At 41.2% G+C, this 25,081-nt stretch overlaps 1 protein-coding gene and 1 pseudogene across 1 annotated transcript in view; one reads left to right on the top strand and one right to left on the bottom strand.

Annotated features, from left to right (window-relative positions):
• Rnf212 (ring finger protein 212) overlaps positions 1-25,081 on the bottom strand; it is a 45,587-nt gene that overhangs the window by 11,457 nt on the left and 9,049 nt on the right. The window contains exons 3-9 of the mRNA XM_028782423.1: positions 12,548-12,622; positions 9,530-9,586; positions 8,306-8,364; positions 3,052-3,104; positions 2,895-2,946; positions 1,519-1,561; positions 917-980 (exon numbers count right to left, since the gene is read on the bottom strand). Of these exons, the coding sequence (XP_028638256.1) occupies positions 917-980; positions 1,519-1,561; positions 2,895-2,946; positions 3,052-3,104; positions 8,306-8,364; positions 9,530-9,586; positions 12,548-12,622 (403 nt within the window). The remainder of the gene's footprint in view (positions 1-916; positions 981-1,518; positions 1,562-2,894; positions 2,947-3,051; positions 3,105-8,305; positions 8,365-9,529; positions 9,587-12,547; positions 12,623-25,081) is intronic.
• Positions 3,806-4,247, top strand: LOC114633789 (annotated as a pseudogene).

Genomic DNA, 25,081 nt, shown 5'->3' with positions numbered 1-25,081 from the left:
TTTTCACTCACTCACCATTTCCTGACCAGGTAGAGCAAAGGACATGGAACTGGCTGGTAACATTTTATGAGCCATGTTTTCCTTTGGGTGTATGTATCTAGAGCCCACGAATAATGCTAGGTATCTTCCTATATCGTTCTTTATTTCAGTCTTTGGGTTATGAATCTCCCAATTTGCTAAATCTGAAACTTTCCAACTAAGCTAGACTAGCTGGCTAGTGAGCTCTAGGGATGGACTGGCTGGCTAGTGAGCTCTAGGGATGGACTGGCTGGCTAGTGAGCTCTAGGGATCCATCTCTCTCTGCTCCCTCAGTACCAGGTTGTGCACTGTTATGCCTGGTTTTTATGTGGGTACCTGAGGAATGGAACTCAGGTCCTCATGCTTCTACAGAAAGCACTTTATTTACTGAGATTTCTCTCTACTCATATAAGTTATTTTTATATTGTTCCACCTAGACAAGGATAGAGCAGGGAGAACTGTGAGGAAAGACAGTGTGTTCTGAACTTTGACCCATCAAGTAATGAGAGCTCCCACACCCAGACAAGAAGAGGGCTGGGTATATTAGAGGACCCATATGAGAAGAACCAGGGTCTGGAAAGATCACTGGACAAGACCCATCAGGGCAATGGACCAGCAATATAAGTCAATTACCAGCAAATTAAGAGGCAAAACAACTTTTGACTAAACTACAAGGAGACAGGAAAACAAGATCAGTGTTTTCCATGGTGCATGATCTTAAGAGTTTCTCCTAAAATGGTTCACAGTACGTCTGCTGAGGTGAACCAAACTCTCAGCCAACTAATGGAGGGCAGCTCTTAAGTAGGTAAGTTCTGATAGTTCTGGTGAAATACGGCTTTCAGGGAACATATCCAAGTTTGTGCATAAATGTGAAATAGGCACAGGAACTTTTACTTACCCATGCGTCCATCCTGAGGTGGACTAATCAGAGAGATTCTTGAAGGGCCTGCTGCCATCTCAGGCTATATATGTAAAGGAAAACAACCAGTGATTTTCAAACTGCCACTTGTGAGAGTCCAGTTCTATTCATAAAAAACCATGTGCTGGAGCTCTAGCTCTGCTGTCCTGTTACCTCTAATAACGCTCACTGTAGGTGAAAGATAGAGAACAGGGCGGGATGGAGCTGGTGCATTCCTAGGTTTTGGTTTCATTTCCTCTGTTCTTGTTTCTCTCCAATGTATAATTCTGGTTTTGCTTTGGGGGCTTCCCATTTCTGGCCCACTTATTTTTATGAGCTGATAGGGTTCAGTTTATAGTAAGAAGTTATTTCTTTTTAGATTGTGGTCAGGGGCAGGTGATGCATAGGGCTATGAACCCTGTCACATTTGCTTAATAATGCATGGGACCCTGCTGCCCTTCACAGGCTTGGCTATGAGGATGGAAATGAATGTTCTTATTTCTAACCACAACCCACTCATTCACTCTGGGGTTAACACAGTAAAGAGGTCTGCTAGAGACCACCATGTGTCTTGAGCAATGTGATAGCCCAGGTACACGTACCTTTCTTGTTGGAGGAGTCAGGTCAATATCCATCGACTCTATTCTGTAAACAGTGAAACATACTGATGAGACTGAAAAATTGACTATAATTTTAAAACATCAGTTTAAACATCCCTGCATATAATAAGTTAAAGAGTGAATTTCCCAGCCCTTTCATGGAGTTGTTAGGGTGTGGTTAGTTATAGATCTGCTACTTCCTGTGTACTCTGCTGGCTGCTTACTAACTGCAAATTAGGCCAAACTTCTCCAAAGCAGATCTACAGCCCTATCCTCAGTTTGTCTCTTAGTTCTTCAACTCCTGCCTAGTCCTAGTGACTAGTCCCCTATGAACAGGAACATTCACTTACTGCTGTTAACATATATCACTAGCCCACACATTACAGCATTTATTAGTCAAAAAGCAGTCAGGGAAACATCAGCTGGATTTATTTTCAATATGGCTCTCCCCTAGCCTGGCTACTGATGGTAGTGAACTCAGAGGGAAGAAACACCCTGAGTTGCTCCAATTTAAATTTGGTTTTCCTGAACAGGGAATGTTACACCAGCAGTTTCCTTATTCTTACCTTCCTCTTTATCTTCAGTGTCTTCAATCCAGATATCTACTCTATATAATATTCTTTTGGTAATAATTCCCTATGGGGAAGCTAGAGACAGTCTGCGTGACTAGCTTGATGACTGTATACCCAACAAAAAAACACGCATGTGCTATAGTGAATATTTCCCTATCATAAAATGGAATCCTAGAACCCACACTAGCTTGCTGCAGATCCATAAACTAAACTCAAAGAAAAAAACCTAGAACACCCTGAGCCCATTGAAGGCACAGGCCTATGATAATTTCATCCTTATTTCTGACTCATGAGGACTAGGATAGAGACTGTCTTCCCAAATCAAGTCTTAGGACTATAATGGTATGATGAATGTGTACTTTCTAGGGAATATCCAGAGCTTCCCAAGGTTGAGTTGTCTCAAAAGTATCCAGTGACACAAGTTATCACTCTCAAAGTAGAATGGTATATGAGATGGAAGAACCATACCACTATACACACAGACACCAGCCTTCACTTTTGGGTAGGGCAGGACTTTCTGGGTGGCTCACAGACACATGATCATACTAACTAATTGTTATGGCTTCAGGCATGGAGTACTATGATTGTTCAGTGAGGATCTAAGTCCTGACTCTGGAACCCAAGCTTCACACTAATGTAAGCTAAGTACCCAGGGTAACTGGACATGCAATGAACTACCCAGGCACTTAGTAGGTGTGATTTGGAAGGAGAACCAGATAAGAGGAGAAATGTAGATGTGTCCGTAGATAGAAGTACGGGTTACTCAATTTTCACAGATTCTTACACCGTCCCACCAAGCCCACATACCTGTCAGGGAGTGAAGAGTTGGATGGTAGAAAGAGATATCCATTTGGCTTTGCTAAAGGAAAAAATGATTAAAAAATAGTCTTCATGTTAGTGCCTACTTTTTGTGGCTTACCATCAGGTATCTTTGTATTTTTCTTTATGATATTACTTCACGTACTTGAAACTGGATTTTTGACTGTGTTGAAAGCTGGTTGTTGTGATGACCTCATACTAAATAGACAGAGTAAAGGTAGATTAATTAATGAAACTGATTTCTTCCTCATTCATCCCAAAGTATATAAAGGCTTGGAAATAGTTAACTACATGAATTTCTACATGTTCTCTTGGACTACTGCTTTATTCATTCCCAACTGGAAAGCAAAGTAATACAAACATTGGCCACCATGTACATAGCTGACACTTCTGGTTGCAACTATAATAATGGGCCATTGGCAAGTTATGTTCTAATTGTATGAAATTCAAATATGACAGTGAGGGATATTAACCCGTTCATTTTTAACAGGTAACAGGAGAAATGGAGACAAGTAAATGAGGGTTGTATTTTTTCCCCCAGAAGAGCAATTCCTGGATCTCTAAGACAGAGGCAGCAGAGACAACCTTGCCTGAGGTCTTATGCCTAATAACCCTGCTCAGTGTCTGCTGCATACTAAGATTTCTGTTCCCAGTAGGATGCACCATGGCTGCCCCTGCCTGCTTGACCTAGTCTGGTCAATATGGAATGTTTATGTGAATATAGAACAAAGCATGTCTGTTTCCACAGTCTTGCAAGACATGTATGAACAGTGCAGATGAGATACTGCACCCTACGCACTGGTCTGAACGTTAAGATAGTCTGTGCTTGCAACCAGTCCAGTCAGACCAAATAAGCTAAGAATAAACATTAATCAACAACTGTGCTGTGGCAGCAGTTTATGATCAACCAGTTAGTGCTGGCTGTGGGCTGTGCTGCCAACTAGGCGCAGCAGCTGCGACTAGCGGTGCATTGGCAATTTGAAACCGCCCTAAGCACATTCTTTCAAGAAAGTAACATTCCCAATAGTCACCACTACCCGCAGATGATGCCTATCTCCAGCAATACCCTTGCTACACCACCCAACTTCCCTAATGCGCTGGCCATGTTCTCCAAACTTCAAACCTCTGAGGACCTGCAGAGCAGCAGCAGCTCCATGACAGCTGTGGCCTGCTCCCCATGCAGACTTCAGCCCCTTTTGGGCTGCATCCCCACCCAACCACCAGGTGCTTTTCCCCCCAACACCTTCTATCTCCACTTCCCACAGCCCACAGTGGTCCCCCGGAGCATCACAGGGGGCACCCCTCAGAAAGTCATGGCAAGCCATGGATGGCCAAAGATGAGACTGGACGCCACTGGGCTGGAGCAGGGGGCAGTCCAGGGTTGTGGGGACACAGAAGAGGGCTGAGAGGGGGAAACAAGAGTGTGGGTGGGTTTCTTCAAGATCACATTGGAAGATTTTATAAGAGAATTTTTGTGGTAATCGTCCTGAGCCACTTGGGTTCTTAAGGAGGTTCTCTTCTGGAAAGTTTTTCCCCCCTCTTTTTAATATAATAACCCCCTCTTTTTAATATAACCTATAATATATATGAATATAAATTTAGCTAAGTTTGTGAGAGTGGGGCCTGCGCACGTGTTCCGGTCAGAGGCGAGGCTCACAATCCTTCCTTGACAGCATCTCTTTCTCTGTCCAAGGGGGACAAAGGATGGTCATGAATGGAGCGAGCGAGCAGCCGGGTGGCTGTGCTGCTCCGTGAGAAGGCACACCAGCCATGAGGAAGCCCCACCCCCAAGCGAGGTGGTCCCAGAAGGGTCCTCAGAATCATGGACTTTCCTACCCCAGTACTGGAAGACAGCTTTCATCTCTGCTGGTGGTGGCCTCTTGTTGACTCTGAAACTTGTCACCCGATCACCAGCTAGGTGTGCAGAACTAAAGACTTGGCTGCCCTCTGATGAGTGGATACTTACTGTCCCATCCCTTGTTGTTCTGACTGTCTGACAGGCTCTGTGTGTGTTCCAGTCAGAGGACTACCACTCAGGAGAGACTGCCTTTCGATTGATTGAGTTCTCAAATTAAAATCATTGCACCAGGGTGCAATTTTTATTTAAAAAAATTAAAGACTTTTCTAACTTCAAACAAAAACAAAACAAAACAAAATAAAACAAAACCCCAACAATTGTGACTTGGACTTCTGTTCTAAAGTCATTTCCTGGAGCTCTCAATAGTATTCATTTTTCTCACCTAGTAACATTTATCATAACAGCACATGTCCCTGTCTAATATAGAACTTCATTTACTGCCTTCTCTTAAACAGAAGCTTTTGAGCACAAGCAGTTAACATTGTTTGTCTCACATGAACTTCTGATGTCAAGACTGGTGCCTTTCAGATGCCCATGGTGGTCTGACTTGGGTACTGGATTTCCCAGAACTAGAGTTACAGGCAGTTGTAAGCTACTTGATGTGGATTTGGGAACCAAACTATGGCTCACTGAAACAGCAGCAAATGTTCTTAACTGCTGAGCCATCTCTAGCAGTCTCCATTTTTTTTTTTTGAAAATAAGCATAGAAGAAAGAGGTTATTTTCCTCAAGACAGAGGCAAGGAAGATCTTGGTCAGGAGCTATGATAAATACTAACACCTGCCTTCCAGTCACATTCTCAGGCCCAACTGGCCATGACTTCAGGTGCTTGGTTAGGCCAGGTGGTGTCCACTCACGCAGGTAACCAGTGAGAAACATCAAAGTGACTATTCTACATATAGAAGCTTCACAGGAAATTATACCACTATCTCAGAAAAACATAGTCACTACTGAACAAAACGCGCACCAAATCTTGTATCATTGTGTTGGCTAAACTATGGTGTGTTATGGATTCCGTATTTCATGGACATTAAGTGCAAACAGTGAGTTTCATAGCTGAAGTATTATTAAGGCATTGACTAAAACAGACAAGAAATGAAAATTTTAATGTTTGTTATTTTTCAGATGATAATATACTTCCAGAATGTTATATACTTTTGGTCAGTTGTAGCACTTTGGGATGTGTTCTATTACTATGCATGGCTGTGTGATTCATCTTAATTGCTAACTTGATAGGATTTAGAATCACCCAAATCTTTGGCATGTTAGTGAACAAGTTTCTAGACTGTTTACCTGAGTTGGGACAACTCATTTTGAATGTGGGTGTGGTACCATGCAATGAATTAACAGGGTTTTGGACTGAATAAAAAAGAGAAAGCAAGCTGGTTACCAGGATTTGTCTGTTTCCTGACTGCAGAAGCAGTATGACCAGGTACTACTACCTCCATGCTTTCCTACCATGAAAAACTGCCACTTTAAAATATGGGTAAAAAATAAACTTATTTCCTTAAGTAGTATATGCTTTTATCACATCCATGAGAAAAATAATTAATATAGAAAATTGGTACTGAGAAGTGGAACTATTGCTGTGAGAAAGCTGATCATGTGGTTCTTAGGCCTTCAAAACTAGTTTGCAGGGAGACTGTGGAAGAGTCTGGAACTTAGAAACTTCTTAGACTATCATAAGCAGAGCCTAATGGGCCCCAATGGTGGGGAATTGGAAGAAAAAAATACTGACAGAAATGTAGATGGTGGAGGCTCAGCTCATGAGGGTTGAGAGGAGAAGGGCTAGAGGCCATTTGTGTTATGTTCTGGCCAAAAAATGGGTGTATTCTAGTCATGGTCTCAGAACTTCAGTGAGGCTGAATTAAAAGTTAACAGACTAATTTGTTTGTGAAGGAAATTCCAAGATAGAATAGTACCCAGGCTGTGCCACGGTTACTGCTCACTGCTCTTATCTTTTACCCAGGTCTTTAGGAAAAAAAGAATAAGAGTGAGACAGATATACCTCTGTTTAAAGGAAAAAGAAGTAGTTTAAAGTTATAGATAGATAAGGTATGAGTGATGAGAAAGTAGCTGTAATTATTAAAGAGATTAATATCATTAAAGAAAAAACTTTGCACTGGGAAAATATGACAAGAACTCTGAGGGAAGACTCCCACCATCAAAGGCTCTATCTTGTGAAAAGCCAACTACAACCTAGGGAAGAGTTTCCTTAGGATCATCCTGTAAGGTACATAGAGGCCGATGCAACTGTGGTCCAAGGGGCCAGGCTCAAGTTGGCAGCATAATTTGTCAGTCTTGTTCATGTGGAGTTGTTTCTAAGGAATAAAAGATGCATCAATAAGGGAACCATTGAGGCTTATATTAAGATTACAGAAAGCCATTGAGATCAAACAATGTGTGGTACAGTTGGATTTCATGCAAGGAGGCCATGAGGGGCTACTGTATGAAGATGTGAAGCTGAAGAACAATGGAGACCCCAGAATGTTGGACAGAATGTACCAGGATCATGGTACGTCAGCAAGGAAAGCTGTAGGTATGGAGTAGAGCCATCCTAACAGAAGAGATTTATGCATTGGCATGGTGGGCTACCAAAGTCCTTTGGAACTCAGACAAGTTTAACAGGACGATTCTAACCCTGAATAGTAGACATGACCAATACAACTGGTGTTTTCCTTTCTGGGTATTGGTCTGATCTTCCTTTGCTTTGCCCTCATTATTTTCTCTGGAATACAAATGTATAATTTGTGCCACTATATGTAGAAGTACATAGCTTGGTTTATTTTGTAGAATCTCACAGTTAAGACATGAACTGTGTCTCATAAGAGACTCTACACTGATACTTTTGAATAGTGTTGGAACCATTAAAAATTATGCAGACATTAAAAATTGGACAGCATTTTGCATTATCAGATAGTCATAGTAGAAAGTTAAGGCTTTAAAATGATATGTTTAGTTATGAAGTTGACAAAAGAATATTATCAACTTTACAGAATCTATAATCTCATAGGAAACAAAACCTCTGACATATCTCAGAGAATTTGTAGGTTGAATTAAATGAGGTAGGAAGACTCATCTTAAATTTAGGTAGCACTATTCCATGGGCTGAGGTTTTAGATGTAATAAAAGGAAGAAAGTGAGCTGAGCATAGCTCTCATCTTTCTTTGCTTTTTGAATGTAGATATATGATCAGCTGCCTCAAGCTATTGTTGTCATGCCTCTCCTACCATGATGTACTGCTGTACCCTCAAATTGTGAGACAAAAATAAAACCTTCCTTCCTCAAGTTGCTTTTGTCACAAAAATGAAAAAATAACTAATACAACAAACTCATTCAATGGAGATGGCTTGAAGAACACATGCCATACCAAGCTCACCCTCCATAGCTGGCTGCCTTGTCATGCACAAAAGAAAATGCAGGCAGCCACCATCTTCATTATGGCAGTTATTACTGACACCTTACCAATGTCTCAGGAATCATCTGGAAGCCTCCTTAGGAACCCTTCATCTCTGATGAATGTTCCCATGAGGCACTCTTACCTTTGTAGTTGCTTGATTTGTAGTACTGATTTTCTAAGGGACTCCTCCAACTGAGAAATCTGAATATAAATATGACTGCATTATTAGACAACTACCCCAAGAGGCAGTTCATAAAACATACCTGGTTTGTTTACAATTCTAAAATGTGACACTGCAGTAAGCCTGGCTCCTCAGGACCTTTGTATAGAGCTGAGCCATGTTAGATCTCCAGAGACACCAAGCTCTGTTTCCACAAGGCAGTGGATCTGAGCTAGTCAGTAGGAGCCTAGAGCATGTAAGCTCTGCTAGGTGCTCTTTAGAGATTCTGATGTCAAGTCTGAGACATGTCTTCCTACAGGACATAAAACATCTACAAAGATGTCAGAATACAGTCTACAACATGTCAGGGTTTAGATCTGGTCTTGTCACAGGGAACTAGGATACTTCCAGGGGTAGGTTTAAAGTCTCCCAATTTTAGAGTGGTGTATGTAAAAACTCTCATTTGCTGAGAGGTTTAAGAAGGTAATACACACCAAATGTGTAACCAAGACTTGACTGGAGGTAAGAAGCCTCTAGGCTGGACTCTGGGTAGCTGTTAGGGCAATGTAGGAGTACTACAGATAGAGTGCTGAATGACAGAGTGAGGTCAGTGAACAGTGAGTGCACAGAACCTGGGGACCCTGCCAGCCTGTCCCATCTATGTACCAAGGCAGTGAACTGGGAAATGCTTTCTAAACTTGATGACAGGTTCACAGAATGCTATGGCTTTATAACCAGGCTCTTCACCTCATTTATTAGATAACCTTTGGAGTTTTTAAAAAGGACTTTTATGTAAAAAAAAAAAAACAAGAGGGATGAGCAGAGAAGCCACCCTATGCACTGCTCTCATGCTCCTGTGGTCCTAGTATGGGCCAGTTTAGCTGAGGGAGCCCAAGTGGCCAGAGTAGGTTGCTCCATGTAGATTGCCCAGAGTAGGGGAGCTCCTTGGTAGATCAGGCCAACAGACTGATGGTCGTAAGAAGAAACCACCCCATCAACTGGAAATGTAAAGAAAAACAAATCTCCCAGGTGCTAGTAAATCCTATTCAGCCTGGACTTAAAGTTGGTCATAGTAGCACATGCCTTTAATATTAGGTCTACACAGTGAGACCTTATCAAGAGTTGGGAGGGTACGGAGCTGAACCATATAACATGACACTGAAATTATAAGATCAAACAATTAAAAAAGAGTTTGATTTCATTTACCTTTTCTCGATAGAAAGCCACTAACCTCCTCCTGTGTTTTTCTTGAAATTCTGAAATCTGAAAAGACAATACATTTCAGCTGTTGAGGACACAGGGGCATGGCACATCTCTTGTGGAAATGAAAAGCTGTAAGGAACTTTCAGTGTAGGTTGCAGCATGTTCTATTTTACATGTACTCCCCCAGTAGACCTGCATCTCCTCCCACAGGGACAGTCACAGATTCCCTGGGTTTGCTGGTGGTTAATGTCTGACCAGAGTGAGAAATAGCCTAGATGTTCCCAGAAGGACAGAATGCCAGAAGACTGTGGGCTTATCCAATATGAACTCTAAACAATAAGGAGTTCATATTACCTTCCTATCAGCCTTTCTGTTTGAGATGCTCCAGTGGTGTGCTTACTCTTGAGAACACATAGTCTCATTTTGATGATAGTGACTACCCGAAGAAGGCCTCCTGCCCAGTGAGTGACCCTGATACTTGGACTAGGGCAAGGTAAAGAGGTAGAAAGAGTTGAAACAAGGAAACCCAGTGTGGTGGCTAGAGCTGGCAGATACCAAGGTAGTCTTGTACAGATTGCTAGAGCCAGCTATTTCTGAAGCCAGTAGCATCCCCCTCTTCACACTCACAGGAAACCTCATGTACCTTATGTATTTTGACTTGGGCTTCTGAGAATGGCAATGTGAACATGTGACAGTGATCGGAGGCTCACTCTAAGAGAGCTAGTAGATGGTTTGAAAAAATGGTGCCAACTTGGCTGAGACACCAAACTGTCACTCCCTCATCTAATTCTTCCACCACTAAGTGCTAGTTCCACAGGTACAGGGTGATTGTAGGTAAGCGATATTTTAAGGATTTATATATCCTTCTAGGTAATAGCACAGACAAAAGGGTGGTCTTCACTCACCAAACAGCTCTCCTTGGATCATAGTTGCATCAGCCTCTATACCTTCCCTTACAGTTCTGTTGTAGAAAGCAATAACTCACTACAGAGTGTGCATTTCATCCACTAGGAGAGGTTACTTCTAGAGATGGGACTATGTATGACATGCATCTTCAGGTTAGCAGAGACAATATCCTTCCTAGACCTGAGCTCTGGCCCTACATTTTTCATGTGTCTTTGAGTCTCCAAAAAGAACTTTAGCCTTCTGAGACAAGGAAGGGACCATAGAATGACTGCTGCTCACGTAGACAAGTATAGACTTTTTTGAGGCCATCTTTCCAAGAATCTTCACCAAAGAAAGTTAATATCCTCCCTCAACTGTGCAAGCAGCTTTTGTCCCTCAAAGCCCATCTCCAAGGACCTTGTCATGAACACTTTCCTTGTCTGCAGTGACAGCCCTGATCTTCCAGCTCCTAACATTTATGGGAAAGGCTTAGTGATAATCCCCCCATTCCCTGATTTTGAAAACCTGCATGCGTCATGTTTGAACAAGACAAGGCTATGTCTGGGGGATTTGCTTTCCTTCAATTTCTCTTTCATATATGTGTAAGGCACATTGTATTATCTATGTTCTAGATTTGACCTAGGGGCCATGTGGAGCTGAAAATTGTTCTGGCAGTAGACTGATGTTCCCAGCTGCTGCTGGCAACTAGAAACCTACTAGCTGCCTAACTCCTGCCTTCTTCCTAAGTACACCCTGCACTGGTGACAGGGAAGAAAATTTCATGTACTAAGCTACTCCCTGAGAGGCCCAGATTTCTGTAGCATGTGTCAACACCAATCAGGGTATGGGCTTCCAGTGGAGTGGACACTGGATTTTAGCAAGGCCTGTTGATGGAGAATGTTACCCTTGCCGTGACATGGTGATTTGATTATAAGGGCTTTAGTATAAAGACCTTTTATGCCCATGAATGACTGTCCAGTCTCTATAGTTGTTGATCTGGCAGACACAGTTGTTCCAAGGATAGAGCCAAATGTTAAGTATCATTGTAACCCAGATTTTTGTCATACTAATGGGCTAAGGCTTCTTAGAGAAACAGGCTTGCACTGTAGGTGAGACTAGTCCTGTCCAGAGAGCCTCTTGTGAGAATGGGAAAAAGCAGGACTTCAAGCATCTGTGTCACTGAGTCTTCTGTCTGCCTGGACTTCCCTGTTTAGGAGTTTTTCTGGCTTGTGCTCTAGGGGTTACATTCTAGAGACTAGAGTTCTAGCACTGGCCTCACAAGGGAGATACTTCATTGGTAAAACAAAGTAAAAAAAGACTGTGAAACCTGGGAATGGTGGTGCACAACTGTACCCTAGCACCTGGAAGGATGAGGCAGCAGAGTTATGAGTTTAAAACAAGCCTGGGTTGTATAGCAATTTCTATGTTAACTTACAATAAGTGATACACACACAGACACAGACACACAGACACACACAGACACACACACATATATATATGGAGAGAGAGAGAAAGAGAGAGAGAGAGAGAGAGAGAGAGAGAGAGAGAGAGAGAGAGAGAACACAAAGGAATTATAAATCTTTATCTTGCATTGAGACAGCAGCCAACCCCAAGGCTGAGAAAGTCTTATGCTAGACCAGGTCTGTTAAGAGCCAAAAGCAACATAGCTAAAAAAGAGAGGACAGGAGAATGGGTTGAGGGGCAGGGAAGGACAGGTTCCCTTGAAGTTGAGTATATTGCAAGTAACCCAGGGAATCAAGTCAAATGACATGGAACTTTGGGCTCAGCATAGGGGACACTGACACATGGCGCTAGGGACACATGGCGCTAGTGTCACTGACTGCAGCAGTAGCATATAGCAAGGGTGTCAAAAAGGAGAAAAGTAGGAAGAAACAGAAAGGCAAGTGTCACAGGAGCACAAACAACAACATAGATAAGACAGATAAGGTCAGCACTGAAACCTTTATGCTCAAATATTTTTCAAGTAAGATAGTTTAAAAAATGCTCAAGAGAGGCAGAAGATATTTTCATACTCACCTCTGCAAGAGACCAGCCCCCTAGAACACTTATATCACAGAGTCTCTGAAGTAATATGCTCTGGGCACCACCAATTCAAGTCTCAAGCATCTAACTCACCTGAGAGGTCTCCTGGGAATACTTCTTACACAGACCATCTATGCCCAGAAAGAATGTCTGGATACTGGAATTAGTCTGAAGAGGAAGCAAATGACTATGTTGAAACTTCTTTCAAGATCTACAATTAACTATACATAACACAAGCAAACAGCAATTCACCCCTGTGAAGATGGCCACACCTCTAAGGAGCATGCAGGGGAATGGCACACACAGGCAGTTACTGGACAACTCTGAACCACATGCCCCTCTATATCCTGTAAAAATATGCTTCAAAACAAAGGTAAAAGGTTGACATTTTTTTTTCAGACAAACAAAACCCAAGGGGATTTGTCACCAGCAGATCAATATTAAAAGAAAAAGCAAAGTAATTCCTTAGGTAGGAAATGATCATTGACAGACAACAGAGTTTGTGAGGCAGCAAAGAACAAGAGAAGAGGAAGTGTGGGGGAAATCCAACCATGCATTAGCCATGTGTGGTAGTGTTGTGTTGTCAATTTAGCACAAAGTAAGAGCCACTATTCCATCTGAGAAGGGAAAGGTTGCTAAAAAGGTCAATGAACTGAAACTACCTGAAGTCTTTCCATTGCCAGAAAAATCTAACCTTGATGAATCTTTTTTAAAAAGGATTTTATTTTTATTTTAAAAATGTGTCTAATGTTTGTGTGTAGGTATGTTTGAGTGAGAAGATCAACAGAGCCAAAAATTAGATTTCTGAAAATGCTAGTTCATATTACTCAATACATATTTGGCAAGGTTGTTCAATAAAAAAGAGCTCACAACAGCCACTCTTAAAATTAGGGAAAAAAAAGCAGTGGGCGTGGTGGTACACGAACGTAATCCCAGCACTCGGTAGACAGAGGCAGGCAGAGCTCTGCGACTTTGAAGCCAACTGAATCTAAATACTGAGTTCTGGACCAGTCAGGACTGCATAGAAACACTGTCTCAAAAATACAAAATCAATCAATCAATCAATAAAATAAAATAAAGTCAAACACCATTATAGATGTTATGAACTGGTTTTGTGGCAAGTACATAAAAATGTAGCTGATACTGAAAATGTAAAACTTAATTGAAGCTCCATGGTTTCAGAATTTTAACTGTACAAAATATTCATTGAGATGGTTGTTAATAACGGGCCATACTAGTAGAAGCATGGAAAACAGTGATGCTGAAGGTGATTTGAACTGGGGTTTGGAGACTGCCTCAAGAGTCCCATAGAGTTTGGGACTAGGCAAGTGTTTGAATGACTATGTTAATCTACGCAGGGTGCTTATATTTATGAGTTCATCACAACAAACTTACACACACACACACACACACACACGCACGCACACACAAAGAGAGAGGCTGGTCTGGACTTTGCTATATAGACCAGACTGGCCTAGGATTCCAGTCTTTGTCTCCCAAGTGCTGAGATTAAAGGCAGAGGCTACTACTTTCTATTCCAAGACTTTTTATGAAGCTATTAACTATGATTTATTATTATAAATTAACTATGAAAAGAAACTTTTAACTTCAGCTTGTATATGAATATGGGTGCAAAAAATCCTAAGAGAAACAATAGCAAATTAAATCTATCTGAAAAAGCTGTAGTATGCCATCACAACTTGACACTATTCCTGGAATCTTATGTGGGTTTTTAATTTTAAAAGTAAATGAAGAGGTCAGAGAGTTGGAAACCCATTTTGGGCAGTTCACAACTACCTGTAACTCCTACTCCAGGGAATCCAACTATCTCTGGCCTCTATTCAGAAACATAATTTTTTTTAAAAAAGCAAATGTATTCTCCACTATACAAACAAAGTGTGGTAAAACAGAGTAATATCAAGAATTAAAAGAAAAGTAATCAATATAGTTATATTGATTATATATCATTTATGATTTTAAAACACCTTTAGCAAACTAGTATATGCATACTTTGTGAAAGGCTAAAACCCTCTCTTTCCAGCCAGTGCTAGTCGATGGGCATCTCTTGGGACAACTGGCACAAGCTCTGCAAGGGACATCTGGCACAAGCCCTGCAAGACCAGGGGTAAGAGAAAGCCCTACCACAAGAAGTGGAAGTATGAGCTGGGACGGCCTGCAGCCAACACTAAGATTGGCCCTTGCCACATACACACAGTCCGAGTTCGAGGAGGCAATAAGAAGTACTGTGCCTTGAGATTGGATGTGGGGGACTTTTCCTGGGGCTCTGAGTGTTATAAGGATCATTGATGTTGTCTACAATGTATCCAATAATGAGCTTGTCTGCACCAAGAACCTGGTGAAGAACTGCATCGTGCTTATTGACAGTGCACTGTACCAGCAGTGGTACCAGTCTCAGTATGCACTGCCCCTGGACTGACTCCTGAGGAGAAAGAGATTTTAAACAAAAAAATGATCAAGGAAGATTCAGAAGAAATACAATGAAAGGAAAAAGAATCCCAATATCAGCAGTCTTTCAGAGGAGCAGTTCTAGCTGGACAAGCTTCTCGCCTGTATTGCCTCAAGACCAGGCCAGTGTGGCAGAGGAGATGGCTATGTACTAGAAGGTAAGAAGCTGGAGTTCTATCTGCTGAAAATCAAAGCCCAGAAAGGCAAATAAATGGTCATTCATAGCTCGTGTTAAAAAGAGAAAAGACTAAAACTCTGACCATGAAGTTAAGAGAGAAATAAGGGTGTTTGCTGTAGTTAGCATTTCTAAACAGCACTACATAGGAGTTCCTGCCAATGACTGTAGACACTGCTTGTGGTGGTTTGAATAGGTTTAGCCTCCATAGATTCATGTGTTTGAATGCTTAGCCCACAGGGAGGGGCACTATTAGGAGGTGTGGCCTTATTGGAGTAGGTGTGGCTTGTTGGAGGAAGTATGTCATTGTTAGGGTAGGCTTTGAGGTCTCCTATACTCAAGCTCCACCCAGTGAGGAATCCAGTCTCCTTCTGGCTACTTTCAGATCAAGATGTAGAATTGTCGGACTTCTGGTCTGGGCCCGAGCACAGAGCAGATCTCAGGCGGCAGCTCTGTACTCAACTTCACAAAACCCAGAGGAAGAGGGCCTCCCAGGAGCTTTAACTCGGGCAGCATCTCAGGTAAGGAGACAGCAACACCTGCTCCAAACAGGGGGTAACTGGGACCTACTGGGACCCAGGAATTCACTCCTGGCCCGGAGCGAGGGTTCCTTCTGGTCTGGGCCTGAGCGCTCAGCAGATCCCAGGAGTCAGCTCTGCACCCAATCTCACAGAAACCAGAGGAAATGAGGCTCCCAGGAGCTCTAACCTGAGCAGTATCCTAAGCAAGGAGGCAGCAACACCTGCCTCAAACAGGGAGTAACTGAGACCCACTGGGACCCAGGAATCCACTCCTGACCCGGAGCCCAGGCCCCTTCCGGTTTCCACCTGAGCACGGAGCAGATCTTGGGCCTCAGCTCTAACCCCAGCAGCAAAACCCATCCCAAACAGTTCTGACACAACCTAGATAATAGGAAAGACAGGCTCCAGTCAGAGACAGCACAGGTAGCATGAAGGAGATCCAGATGGCAAAAGGCAAGTGCAAGAACACAAGCACCAGCAACCCAAGGCTCTTGCCATCATCAGAACCTAGTTCTCCCATGTTAGAAAGTCCTGAACTCCCCATATCACCAGGAAAGCAAGAACCAGATCTAAAATCACTTCTAATGATGATGATAGAGGACTTTAAGAAGGACATAAATAACACTCTCAAAAAATTTGAGAACACAGGTAAACAGGTAGAAGCCCTTTAAGAGGAAACACAAAAATCTCTTAAAGAATTACAAGAAAACACAAACAGGTAAAGGAATTGAACAAAATCATCCAGGACATAAAAATGGAAGTAGAAATAATAAAGAAATCACAAAGGGAGACTATCCTGGAGATAGAAAACCTAAGAAAGAAATCAGGAGTCATAGATACAAGCATCACCAACAGAATACAAGAGATAGAAGAAAGAATCTCAGGTGCAGAAGATACCATAGAAAATATTGACACAACTGTCAAAGAAAACACAAAATGCAAAAAGTTCTTAACCCAAAACATCCAGGTAATCCAGGACACAATGAGAAGACCAAACCTAAGGATAATAGGTATAGAAGAGAGTGAAGATTCCCAACTTAAAGGGCCAATAAATATCTTCAACAAAATTATAGAAGAAAACTTCCCTAACCTAAGGAATGAGAATAACCATAATCCCATAATCATACAAGAAGCCTACAGAACACCAAATAGACTAGGTCAGAAAAGAAATACCTCCCATCACATAATAGTCAAAAACACAAAACGCACAAAACAAAGAAAGAATTTTAAAAGCAGTAAGGGAAAAAGACCAACTAACATATAAAGGCAAACCTATCAGAATTACACCTGACTTCTCACCAGATACTATAAAAGCCAGAAGATCCTGGACAGATGTCATACAGACCCTAAGAGAACATAAATGCCAGCCCAGGCTACTATACCCAGCAAAACTCTCAATTACCATAGCTGGAGAAACCAAGATATTCCATGACAAAACCAAATTTACACAGTATCTTTCCACAAACCCAGCACTACAAAAGATAATAGCAGGAAAGCTCCAATACAAGGAGGGCAACTATACCCTAGAAAGAGCAAGAAAATAATCCCCTTCCAATAAACCCAAAAGAAGACAACCACAAAAACAATGCCTCCACTATTAGCAAAAATGACAGGAAGCAATAACACCCTCTCCTTAATATCTCTTAACACCAATGGACTCAATTCCCCAATAAAAAGGCATAGCCTAACGGACTGGATACACAAACAGGACCCAGCTTTTTGCTGCATACAGGAAACCCACCTCAGCCACAAAGACAGACACTACCTTAGAGTAAAAGGTTGGAAAACATTTTTTCAAGCAAATGGCCCTAGGAAACAAGTTGGAGTAGCCATTCTAATATCGAATAAAATTGACTTTCAACTTAAAGCTATCAAAAAGGATAAGGAAGGTCATTTCATACTTGTCAAAGGAAAAGTCAACCAACATGAACTCTCAATTCTGAATATCTATTCGCCAAATGCAAGAGCACCCACCTTCATAAAAGAAACCTTACTAAAGCTCAAAGCACACATTGCACCTCACACAATAATACTGGGAGACTTCAACACTCCACACTCAGCAATGGATAGATCACGGAAACAAAAACTAAAACAGAGATACAGTGAAATTAACAGAAGTTATGAACCAAATGGACCTAACAGATATCTATAGAACATTTCATCCTAGAGCAAAAGAATATAGCTTTTTCTCAGCACCTCATGGTACCTTCTCCAAAATAGACAATATAATTGGGCACAAAACAGGCCTCAACAGATTCAAAAAACTGAAACAATCCCTTGCATCCTGTCAGATCACTATGGTCTAAGGCTGGTCTTCGATAATGACAAAGACAATGAAAAGTCCACATTCACATGGAAACTGAACAACACCCTACTCACTGATAATCTGGTCAGGGAAGAAAAAAAGAAAGAAATTAAAGACTTTTTAGAATTTAATGAAAATGATGACACATCATACCAAAACCTATGGGATACAATGAAAGCAGTGCTAAGAGGAAAATTCATAGCTCTAAGTGCCTACAAAAAGAAACTGGAGGGAGCTTACACTAGCAGCTTGAAAATGCACCTGAAAGCCCTAGAACAAAAAGAAGCTAATACACCCAAGCGGAGTAGAAGGCAGGAAATAATCAAACTCAGGGCTGAAATCAACCAAATAGAAACAAAAAGAACTATACAAAGAATTAATAAAACCAGGAGCTGATTCTTTGAGAAAATCAACAAGATAGGTAAACTCTTAGCCGGACTAATCAGAGGACAGAGAGACAGTATCCAAATTAATAAAATCAGAACTGAAAAGGGCGACATAACAACAGAAACAGAGGAAATTCAAAAAATCATCAGATCCTACTACAAAAGCCTATACTCAACAAAATTGGAAAATCTGGATGAAATGGACAATTTTCCAGACAGATACCAGTTACCAATGTTAAATCAGGAGCAGATAAACCACCTAAACAGTCCCATAACCCCAAAAGAAATAGAAGCAGTCATTAAAAGTCTCTCCACAAAAAAAAGTCTGGGACCAGACGGCTTTAGTGCAGAATTCTATCAGACCTTCAAGGAAGACCTAATACCAATTATCTTCAAACTATTCCACAAAATAGAAACAGAAGGAACACTACCCAATTCGTTCTATGAAGCCACAATTACACTCATACCTAAACCACACAAAGACCCAACAAAGAAAGAGAACTTCAGACCAATCTCCCTTATGAACATTGATGCAAAAATACTCAATAAAATTCTAGCCAACCGAATCCAAGAACACATCAAAACAATCATCCATCATGATCAAGTAGGTTTTATCCCAGGAATGCAGGGTTGGTTCAATATATGGAAATCCATCAATGTAAACCACTATATAAACAAACTCAAAGAAAAAAACCACATGATCATCTCACTAGACACTGAGAAAGCATTTGACAAAATTCAACACCCCTTCATGATATAAGTCTTGGAAAGAACATGAATTCAAGGTCCATACCTAAACACAGTAAAAGTAATATGCAGCAAACCAACAGCCAACATCAAACTAAACGGAGAGAAACTTGAAGCAATCCCACTAAGATCAGGGACTAGGCAAGCCTGCCCACTCTCCACCTACCTATTCAATATAGTACTGGAAGTCCTAGCCAGAGCAATTAGACAACATAAGGAGGTCAAAGGAATACAAATTGGAAAGGAAGAAGTCAAAATCTCACTCTTTGCAGATGATATGATAGTATACTTAAGTGACCCCCTAAACTTCCACCAGAGAACTCCTAAACCTGATAAACAACTTTAGCAAAGTGGCTGGATATAAAATTAACTCAAGCAAATAAGTAGCCTTCCTCTACTCAAAAGATAAAATGGCTGAGAAAGAAATTATGGAAATGACACCCTTCACAATAGTCACAGATAATATAAAATACCTTGGTGTGAATCTAACCAAGCAAGTAAAAGACCTGTATGACAAGAACTTCAAGCCCCTGAAGAAAGAAATCGAAACAGACCTCAGAAGATGGAAAGATCTCCCATGCTCATGGATTGGAAGGATTAATATAGTAAAAATGGCTATCTTGCCAAAACCAATCTATAGATTTAATGCAATCCCCATCAAAATTCTCACTCAATTCTTCACAGAGATAGAAAGAGCAATCTTAAAATTCATTTGGAATAACAAAAAACCCAGGATAGCGAAAACTACTCTCAGCAATAAAAGAACTTCTGGAGGAATCACCATCCCTGATTTCAAGCAATAGTGATAAAAACTGCATGGTATTGGAACAGAGACAGGCAGGAGGATCAATGGAATAGAATAGAAGACCCAGAAATGAACCCCCATACCTGTGGTCACTTGATCTTTGACAAAGGAGCTAAAACCATCCAGTGGAAAAAAGACAGCATTTTCAACAAATGGTGCTGGTCCAACTGGAGGTCAGCATGTAGAAGAATGCAAATTGATCCATACTTATCTCCTTGTACAAAACTCAATTCCAAGTGGATCAAGGACCTCCACATAAAGCCAGCTACACTGAAACTAATAGAAGAGAAATTGGGGAAAAGCCTCGAACACATAGGCACAAGAGAAAAGTTCCTGAACAGAACACCAATGGCTTGTGCTCTAAGACCAAGAATCGACAAATGGGACCTCATAAAACTGCAAAGCTTCTGTAAAGCAAAGGACACAGTCAATAGGACAAATCGGCAACCAACAGATTGGGAAAAGATCTTTACCAACCCTACATCTGATAAAGGGCTAATATCCAAGGTGTACAAAGAACTGAAGAAATTAGACTCTAGACAATCAAAGAACCCTATTAAAAAAAATGGAGCACAGAGCTGAACAAAGAATTCTCAACTGAGGAAGCTCGAATGGTTGAGAAGCACCTAAAGAAGTGTTCAGCATCCCTAGTCATCAGGGAAATGCAAATGAAAACAACCCTGAGATTCCACCTCACACCAGTCAGAATGGCTAAGATCACAAACACAGGTGACAGCAGATGTTGGCGAGGATGTGGAGAAAGAGGAACACTCCTCCACTGTTGGTGGGATTGTAAACTGGTACAACCACTATGGAAAGCAGTCTGGAAGTATTTCAGAAAATTGAACATAGTGTTATCTGAGGACCCAGCTCTACCACTCCTAGGCATATACCCAAAAGATGTTTCAACATGCAACAGGGACACATGTTCCACTATGTTCATAGCAGCCTTATTTATAACAGCCAGAAGCTGGAAAGAACCCAGATGTCCTTCAACAGAAGAATGGATGCAGAAAATGTGATACATTTATACAATGGAGTACTACTCAGCTATTAAAGCAATGAGTTCATGAAATTCTTAGGCAAATGGATGGAGCTGGAAAATATCATCCTGAGTGAGGTGACCCAATCTCAAAAGAACATACATGGTATACGCTCACTGATAAGTGGATATTAGCCCAAAAGCTCACAATACCTAAGATACAACGCATAGACCACATGAAACTCAAGAAGAAGGAAGACCAAAGTGTGGGTGCTTTGGTCCTTTCTAGAAGGAGTATCAAAAGTTTCAACCAGAGCTCCCAAAGTCTAAATCTCCAGCCTGAGAGCACAAAGGGAGGGACTCATGGCTTCACGTATATAGGTAACTGAGGGTGGCCTTGTCAGACATCAGTGGAAGTAGAGGGCCATGGTCCCCGAAAGTTTGGATTCCCTAGTGTTAGGGAATTCGAGAGCAGGGAGATGGGACTGGGGGGTTGTTTGGAGCACACCCTCATAAAAATAGGAGGAGCGGGTATGGGATAAGGGATTTTGGGGGAGAATGGGAGAGGAGATAACATTGAAAGGTAAATACATAAAATATCCAATAAAAAAACAGATGAAGGGTCTCAAATAAAAAGAGAGAGAGTTTACTTAATTCATATTATTTTCAAAAGTTTCTAGGAGATGCTAACTGGCTAGGATCTTATTTTAAGCTCTCCACAAAAGAATTTAAGTCTCTGTTTAATATTCTCAAGAGAGATGTAAATCCTAATTTCTCTCAATAATTAATTGACAAAAGTGAAGTAATCTCACAAAAAGTAGAAGAAGCTATTATTAATCGATATATTATATAGTCTTATTAGTTGTTGGCTGTGTTATAACAGTCCTTTGAGAAAAGAGATTAATATAGATTTATATTTCTTTAAATAATGTCCGCATGACTCTCTTAGTGTGGAAGGAGCGACTGTTTGTGCTTCTGTCCTGATTTTACAAGAACCCTGAAAAATTGGCTTTAAAAACAAAAGAGGGGGAATGGTACCCCCCCAGAAGGAGTCCCGCTGAAATACTCTCCATCATGCTTTGTTCACTTTTAACTCTCTAAAACTGAAAGCTCATGACAAATCTGCTGCTGACTGCCTCTGGCATCACTGAGGCCAATAAAAACGATGCCACAGATATGGGGAAGGATCCTCTTACCCTTAAAGGGAATGGCCCAGACCCAGTTCCATTATGGGGCTGAGAATTGATATGCCTGTTTGATACCACAGAAGGCACAGCTAATTGGCTACCAAAAAGATTAATGAAATAAATAGATACCCCCACAAAGCCAGGCCCAACCATAAATAAAATGAATAACAATTTACATCCAGGGAAAAGAAATCTCCCTGAGAATTCCCTTCTTTTTCCTTTCCAGGTAAAAATGAACCACCCGTGATGTCTGCTGTTAGAAGTTCTAATCCAGCTGCTGGCCTCTGAACTTATATTACTCAGACCTTTGAAGGGCAATTGACAAGAACATCAAACAGCTAGAGATTGATATCACTAATCTGAAGAAATCCCTCGTTTCGCTGTCTGAAGAGACCTCCAAAAATCGCAAAGATCCTTATTGGACTTGATTTACTCTATTATAATAGAAAAGGCTGTGTACAGCTCTTGACTGTGTACAGCCCTTAAAGAATATTGCCTTTACATAGACAAGACAGGGATGGCTAAAGAGAGCATGAAAAATGTCAGAGAAAGCCCTGAGAAAAGTCAGAGAGAGAAAGAGAAAGATTAGTGCTGGTACAAGAATTGGTTTTCAACCTCTCCAGGGTTTTCAACCCTACCTCCTCTCATCTTGGGACCATTATTTGGGTTCTTTTTGCTTATTTCTTCTGGTCCCTGGGCCTCAAATAGGCTGACTAACTTTGTGAAACAACAGATAAATACTTTGGTAGCAAAACCTATTCAGATACATTATCATAAGTTAGCTATGGAGGACCACGAGACTCAAGATAAGGCTGTTACTTTACCCAGGGTGTTCCCAAAACCCATCTCCACCCAACCTAAAAGAGGGGACTTCTGCCCCTAGACCAAGCAGAGAGACCCAGAACCCCCTCTGACAGGCGATCTGAATTCTTGCTTAGGCTGCGAGGCTAAGCACTGCAAGGGAATATCAATAAAAGTTAAAAATATCTCTCTGGGTTCCCTGAGGGACAAGCCTGACTGCATAGGGGTTGATGTCAAAAGTATCCCCTCTCCAGGAAAAAGACATCGGGACGGGTATGGCCCTCATGCCTCACTGGACAACAACAGGGGGACCGGAGCCATTACAAGGTCCCCTTCAATTACTGGAGGTCAGGCCTCTATCCCCACCTTCGAAAGATTAGACTCGCCACAGCCCTTCTATACTTAGAGAAGAGAGGAGATGTCAGGGGCATCCCTGCTTACACACTGAAAGGCCTAAAATCAGCAATAGGCCTGTCATACATGTATACTAACACCAAGTCTTGGGTCTCTGTGGATAAACACTGAAACACATGGCTATAAGCTATTGTAAACAGGCAGTTTTTGTGACAATTTACCAGCCTGAGTAGTCATAGACCTTGTAAATAGGTAGCCTTGGCAGATAATACCAACTTAGATAAGGACAAGTGAATCATAGGCAGAGTCATAGTGACCTATCCTTGGAACCCTCACCCAGCCGATACCCTGTTCTGAAAGATATCTGTATTCCCCCTGAACACCGACACTCCAGTGTCATCCCCTTCCCCACGTCCTGCCTTTTTGTGTTTATAACCACTGTGTGAATGAGTATAAATTACAATTTGAGGGGCTGGTGAGATGGCTCAGTGGTTAAGAGTATTGACTGCTCTTCTGGAGGTCATGAGTTCAAATCCCAGCAACCACATGGTGGCTCACAACCATCCGTAATGATATCTGATGCCTCCATATGGGTGTCAGAAGACAGCTACAGTGTACTTACATATAATAAATAAATAAATAAATAAATATTACAATTTGAAAAAATAAATTTTATATATATATATATATATATATATATATATATATATATATTAAAAAAAAGATGTAGAATTGTCAGCTCCTTCTCTAATACCATGTCTGCCTGCATGCTGCCATGCTTCCTGCATGATGATAACAGATTAAACCTCTAAAACTGTAAGCCAGCCCAATTAAATGTTTGTCTTTATGAGTTGCCTTAATCATAGTGTCTCTTCACAGCAATAAAACCCAAACTAAGATACTACTGCATAAGCAAATATTCTAGAATAGGACCTTTAGCAAAATCAATGATGTAACACATCTTTACATACTAGTAATGAATGTTTAGAAGATGATGTTTCAAAGCTGATGTAGTAGCTCTCTAAAGCAGCCAGCATCTAATGACAGGGCTAACAGTTTACAGACTTCCATGGAGAAGCACTCACAATTTACTGAGAGATGAGAGAACACTTGAACAAAACATACCCTACATTCAAGGGCTAAAAGAGCCAATACTGAGTAGATGTCAGTTGTCCCTTAATTTTTATTTATTTTCATTTTTTGGTAATAAGTACAAATAATACTGCTAATGAGGGAGGGGAAGGGAAAGACTTTTTCATAATCAGATTATCTGAAATAGGAAAACCTACTCTAAATCTTGGCCATATTTTCTAATTGCAACCCACATAACAGAACGCAGAAGAAGGAAACTGCTTTTTGCTTCCTGGAAAGTTCATCTATCCTGTTGCTGAGGCATTTCCTCATCAGCATTAGAAGCAGGTTTTTCAGGATTCTTACACAGACTGATGATCAGCAGCTTCTCACAGGAATCCTCCAGGACTACAAAACCAAGTTTGGACTGCTGAGAAATCCAGCCGGTAGATGGAACAACTACCAGATTTAAACCTTTCCTTGTGAGACAGCCATTGTTGGAGGCTACTTTGGACCATAGCTTTTACAGCAAAGTGTTCCCCAGTGGAACACCCTGAATGTCACTGTTACTGCCCATGTCACTGCATATGTTCCCAGGCAACATCTGGTCTTTTCTTTCAGGTCTTGATATGATCTGCAACCTATGAACTAGGAACATAAGGAACATTTTTGGGCCCTCATCATAATCCAATATACAATGGGACCTAGGCAAGATAGTGAAGAAATGTTCAATGGCCAGATACAGGACACAAGCCTCAGGGACTCATCTTCTTCAGATCTTTGTTAGACCCTCATTGCTGTCTGAGGTACTTTTGCCTCTTTATTTC

The sequence above is a fragment of the Grammomys surdaster genome, unplaced genomic scaffold (genome assembly GCF_004785775.1).
Source record: "Grammomys surdaster isolate TR1022 unplaced genomic scaffold, NIH_TR_1.0 751, whole genome shotgun sequence".
Taxonomy (NCBI): domain Eukaryota; kingdom Metazoa; phylum Chordata; class Mammalia; order Rodentia; family Muridae; genus Grammomys; species Grammomys surdaster.
The sequence above is the reverse complement of the archived record's forward strand: the minus strand, read 5'-3'. Positions and strand labels throughout refer to the sequence as shown.